Raw genomic sequence first — 6,000 nt, 5'->3', positions numbered from 1 at the left:
CACGTGACTCTGCTAAAGAATGATTATATCATCTCTGTGGGAGGGAGACCCTAAAACTCCTAAGGTGATGATCATTATTTGATAATACATGGGGTACCCCCCACACACACACACACCCCTAATCACGCTGTCAGCCCAGAATGAAGTGAGAAGAGTCTGGCTTTATTTCAAGACCAGTTAGTTAGCTCTTCAGAGTTTCAGTAAGTGTTTTCAGTCCCTCCACCCTGCCCTTGTATCTGTAATTCATCTTTATTCATAATGTGGCCCGTTTAAAGCCACGGTGTATGAAACACCGTCTAGCAGCTGTGGGTTTGAGCAGATAAAATGTTAGACATTGTAGCGGGGGCTCTCCCGAATAGGACACTTCGGTCTTGGGGGAGAAAAGGGTTCTCTCTCTGGAGCGACCCCCCAGCACCTAGGTGTAGCCAGTCACCCAAGGCCGCCTGGCATAGGAAGGCAGAGTGGGTGGGAGCCCTTGGGTGGCATGCCCCAGAAACCACAGGAATCGGAAAGGAAAGGGCGCAAATGTCAATTCGTGATTACTCGGACCAGCTACCAATCTTGGTTTCCAAGGGACGCCACCTCGATCTCTTCAGAATGAGCGGCTTCCCACGGACCGGCACGAATCCGCACACATCTTGTGCTGAAATTTCCCCGGGAAGGCGCTGCGATCAGCCGGGCGCTCCGGCTCTCCGCCTCCCTGGCGGCCTGTGGGCCTGTCATCTAGAGGGCTCCCAGCTTTTCTGCGCTTCCGTGGGAATGCGAGCAGGAAGGGCTTTGAGAATGCAGGCCATGAAAGGTGGTGTTCTTCTTCAGCCCTCTGGGCGCCCCCCGCTTCCCGGAGCGCTGGGGATGCTAAAAGGAGCTTCCTTGCTTCCCCACACCTCCCCCCACCGGCGTTCTGGCAAGATGGCCAAAAGTTAGCAAATAATGTGTGGGGGGTGGGGGAGCCCAGCATAAGGTGGAGAAGCCGCGGGAGCGCGCGGAGACCCCCCGCCCGGCGGCCCCCCGCAGACAGGGCCGCGGGGGGCGGGGAGGGGGCGGCGGGGCTCGCGGGAGCTCGCCGGGCCGGGCGCCTCCCAGGAAGGCGGGGAGGGGAGCGCCTGTTTACCCAGGAGGGCTGTGCTGATAGCACGTTCCTCGAGTTTACTTTGCTTTCCTTGAGTTTATTGTAAAGGGGTAAAGTTTTCGGATCCGTCACGTGACCCTGACAGGTCCTGCCTATGGCGCGGCAGACCACCCACGCCGAGGGCCATGGAACTGCTTAATAGAAACAGGCTTGTAATTGTGAGTCCGCGCTGCACTCCGCCGAAAGCCTCCGGCGGCCCAGCGCGCCGGGGTTTTTACACTTTCCGTTCCTTTTGTAAAGACCGAGGAGGAGGAGGAGGAGAAGACGAAGACGGAGGAGAAGAAAAAGACGACGATAGGGGAGACAAAGAGACCCGCAGCGACAAGGCAAGGGGGAGACAAGGGAAGACGGGGAGAAGACAGAGGAGCGGAGGACGAGGAAAGGGGGGCCAGGAAAAAAAGGAATTGATGTGAAATCCAAGCCCAGCGTCCGCGCCATCGGCACCCGCGCTCCGGGCAGGGGTTGACGGCCGGCTATGGTGAGTGCAGCCGGCGCGGCGGCCGCCGACGCCACCTCGCTCTCGCCCTTCGTGCGCCCCGGGCGGCGCGGGGACACCGGGACGCGGGACGCCCCGCGCCGCGGACGGAGGAGCGAGCCCCGAGCGCCGGGCGGGAGGGGCGGGCCGCTCGCCGGGGCCGTGGGGCCGGGTGGGCTGCGCCGCCCGGGAGCGGGAGCGCGGGTCCCGCGCCTCCACGCTTGCTCGCACTCCGGGGCCCCCGCCCCCGAGGCCAGCCCCGAGGGGCGGAGAGGGGGCTGGCCGCGGCGGGCCCGGGCCGAAGAACGGCTCCGGGGGGAATTCTGACGGAGGGGGTCGCCAGGGCTCCCATTTTCACGCCTGAAAGGGTCGCCACCTTGCCTTCCGCTCATCAGCCTGGTGGTGGCTACCGACTCGCCTGCGGAGGCTGAGCTGGTGATGGAAGGGCTGGTGCGGAGAGTGACAGCGCCGAGGGGAGGGGGCTCGGAGCGCGCGCGCGGAAGCCGCTGCCGCCCGCTCGGGGGAGCAGCAGCAGGGACGGGCGCACGCTCGCGGCCCGCAGCCCGGCTCTCCCGCCCGCACGCCAGCCTGGGCGAGCGGGACACCCAGACCGAGAGAGGCACCTTACCCACCTCCCCTGCCTCGCTGCGGGAAGAGGGTCGCAGGGGCTTTTGGAGTGCAGGAAGTGGCAGTGGGTAGGAGCGGTGGTATATGCGACTCTCCTGCCCACCGATTCAGGCGTTTGGGTGCCTGCCACCCTCACAGAGGTGGGCGACCAGCCCTGTGCTGAGTGCAGAATGAGGCCCTAGGGGAGCCCGGGAGCGGGCCGATCCGCACCTTACCAACCCGGACCCAGCGCTGAACCCCAAGACCCCCAGAGACTGTGACTCTGGGTGACGTGCGCTGTGTCTCCACGTATTTATGTTCATGTTTAAAATGATGCTAGCGTATGGATGAGCACACTCTCATGGAAACTGGTATGTTTCCATCACCTAAGAAGAACCATATGGGTGGTGGGTGGCTTGTGTGGAAGACACCCACAGATCTGTTCTCCTGCACCTGGGATCGAACACCCTCTTCCTCCCTTTTTCCTTTCTTTCTCCCTGGGGAGGAGAAATACAAAAGAACTATCCATAAATAATAAAGAGCCACATGGGTGGCTCTAAATATTGATAATTGGATCACTGAGGTATTGAACTACCACAATAGGCCTTTTTCAGCATTCTGTGTGTGTTCATTTCTTTTCGGTTTTTATTTATTTCTGTATTTATTGGCAGAGTAGTTCAGCATGCAATTAATTGCCTCCACAAAGAAAGACAGTGCTTTATGGTGTCATCCTTTGTTACTGCAACTTACAATTTCTGGGTGGTACTTAGGATAAATTGTTGCCTCAGGTGCATGGAGTGCCCAAGTTGTAAAACAAGGGGCTTTCAATTTTGAGTTTGTGTGTGTTCCAGTTGTCACCCAGCTTCCTTCCACAAGGCTGTAAAATGCCTTTGAGTCCATGATCTGTTTCAATTAAAATGCTGAATCAAGATGGATATCAATAGGCCCCACCATTCTCAATTTAGGGTATTAGCTTCATTTCAAACTCGCTGTGAGAGGTGTATCTAATTTCTGGTTATAATCTTGTCATAATCTGACAAGCTATTTGAACAAAAGTTAGAACCATTTGGAATTACTTTGTGAAAAGAAAAAGGCTATTTTACAAATTATCTTCAGCTTTCTATAGATAAACTGATGAGGTTAATCTAGGTGGATTAAAATATGTCTCCCATTTTTATCCTCATTCCTCTCTCTCTCTCTCTCTCTCTCTCTCACACACACACACACACACACACACACACACACACCTTTTATTTTCTCCAGCCTCTGCCACAGTGTATAATGCCCTATTGAGACATGTAGGCGTGATGTGTAAACCGGATTAGCAGTATGAAAGAAAGACACACAATAAGCTGGAATTGTTTTACTTCCCTTTCATTTCTCATGCCTATATTTCTAATAAATTTGTTGCTCCAGCAGTGGGTCAAAGGGATCATGTTGCTCAGCTTCTTTTTCAGGCAGGACCCAATGGCAGAGATCACTGAAATGAATGGTGTGCCTCCTAGCAAACGCAAAGCTTGATAGAGATATATTAGCCAGGGAGATAGAGGCGAGGCGAGGGAAGGATGCAAAGCATGTTCAAAGTCTGGGTGTTTCAGGAATACATCTCTATCCATTAGAGGAAAGCAATGTGGGTAAGAATATATTTAGAGAAAGGGGTGTCAATACAGGGGTCAATGCTCTGTTTTCTTTCAAGTTCATAGCAGGCTCTGAACATTCTCTCAGCAGTTGGTGGCATGCTCAGCAAGAGAATACCAATAGCTTTTGGCAATGCTTAAGTCTAATTCCCCTTTCAAGCTAGTATTTAAACCTGGAGTAATCAATGTGATTTCTGGGACCTTCTCAGGACACTCCCCTCTGCGACTTTCCCCACCCCCAGCTCACTGTAAGCTCAAAAAATGCCAGGGCTCCCGGGTTTGTGCTGTAGACCCCTCATTTACTCCTTTGTGGAGTTAGGAGCAGCTTCCCATTAAAGGAGATCAGGGGTAATTAGCAGCATTATTTTGACAAGTTGGCTAGAGCTGTTCCCTTTCCTCCAGCCTGGGGAGGGGGTAAATAAGGGGAGGAAACAGAAGGTGGAAGGGAGTAGGGGAGGGCAGTCAAGCCCAGTAGTTTTACATTCTGTGGCTGCTGAATCTCCCCTCCCCACCCCACCCCCCACTCCACCCCACCACTTCCCTGAAACCTTTTAGACACATTTTCTCCCATCACCTTTTAAGAATATACAAAAGCTGCCAATGAGAAAATAAAAAGGCATTCTTAGGGAGCCAAGAAAATGTGGTGGATGGTGGCACACTGGCTTGAGTTGAGTCAAGACTCAACTCTTATTCAAGGTACCCGCTTGGATGCTCAAGCCCTGCCTTGACCATCACTCACATCCTGTATCCCAGGCTCCCCATGCACTAAAAGAAAATTGCGTCAAATCCCCTATTCCTCTCTCTGTCCCACCCTCTCAACAAGAATACTGTAGGATTTAAAATCATGGTTGCAATTCCCTGTATTTCTGGAAGAGTATTAAACTTAGTATACAAAATTATAAATGGCCCTAGGGTCAGATTACTGGAATACATTAACCCCTTTATTCATTTATACTCTCTAGAAGTTAGCCAAATTACATTGGATTTTAAAGACCCATTTGGTTTGGTCTGAGAAACCAGCGAAAAGTTAAATTTCACTGTGGTTTTTCCTAACTCCACCAGGTCTGGCTCCCACAATCGCTTACCATTGGAACATCCCAACACAAAGGGCAGATGTTTTATTTCATTGTCATCATTTGGATAATCTGATGTCATTTTTTAGATGTGTGTGGCATGGCCATGGATATTTGTAGTATTCAACAGAGAGGGAGGAGATGTGAGGGAATCCCGGGAGCTTAAGGCATCTGCTTTGAAAACTACAGACTCCACGAGAAGTCTTGGATCATGCCTGGGAGATCAAAATGACAATTTATGATTGAGATGAACTTTACTTGGAAAGTGGAAATGGAACACTCAGCTCTTGCTTCATAGTGGCTGGCAACTCCTGCTGGCTGATGAGGTCCCAAGTTCTCACTTATTTGGTAACTCTCACAAGGGGTGCCAAGAGGCAGAAGGGCCATTTAAAGGAACTGTCTTCCGGAGGGCAACTTAGCAGGTCTGGCTGCCCCAGTCAGCCTCATCTCAGGTCTGTGGAATCCTTGTGGTTAGTTGAAGCTAACAAACCCGGTGTGGCACAGCGGTGTGGCATGCATATTAAAGCCGACAATGCTTACAAATGTAAATAAGGGCAGATTGATTAGGAACAACATTATCGCTGGGAATGTCGCACTCGCATGCATCAGCAATGAGGCAAATTGGGGGCAGCCTCAGCCCTGACCACCCAAGTCGAGCAGGCTTTTACACTGGCTCCTCTTCCCTTCCTTAAAACGTTACAGAAACAAGGCCAATTAGATCCTCAAAGTAATTCATCTCTGAGTATGAAAAAAGCAGACCACAGGGGAAGCGGCGGGTGGGGGGTGGGGAGTGGGGAGATTAAGATAGCGCTCGTTAGAGCCCAGGCTCCGGAGTGCGTCCTGGAGTCCACGGGTAGAATTTACAGGCCGGGACCATTGTGTAAGATGCTGAAAAGTTAACCTATCAAACAGCGGGCGAGGGGGCTCAGGACTGAAAACCCCGGGGATCAATGTTCAAAAGGTTTAGGAATTAAGTCAAACTAAGGGATATGAGGCCGAGTGGAAGAAGCTTTGCCACTGAAATGACGTGCATGTGGCAGCGGCAGGAACCGGAGGACATGCAGCCGCGCGCGGAGAGTG

The 6,000-nt window shown here is 52.6% G+C and overlaps 1 protein-coding gene across 1 annotated transcript in view; it reads left to right on the top strand.

The window, feature by feature from the left end:
* The first annotated feature begins 1,018 nt into the window (after nucleotides 1–1,018).
* Nucleotides 1,019–6,000, top strand: part of PTCH1 (patched 1) — a 71,218-nt gene continuing 66,236 nt past the window's right edge. The window contains exon 1 of the mRNA XM_032266408.1: nucleotides 1,019–1,607. Within this exon, the coding sequence (XP_032122299.1) occupies nucleotides 1,605–1,607 (3 nt within the window). The 5' untranslated portion in view covers nucleotides 1,019–1,604. The remainder of the gene's footprint in view (nucleotides 1,608–6,000) is intronic.

This window comes from Sapajus apella, unplaced genomic scaffold, assembly GCF_009761245.1.
Source record: "Sapajus apella isolate SASKATOON/1434 unplaced genomic scaffold, GSC_monkey_1.0 scaffold158, whole genome shotgun sequence".
Classification (NCBI taxonomy): domain Eukaryota; kingdom Metazoa; phylum Chordata; class Mammalia; order Primates; family Cebidae; genus Sapajus; species Sapajus apella.
Note: the sequence above shows the minus strand (reverse complement) of the source record. Positions and strands in the feature narration are given on the sequence as shown.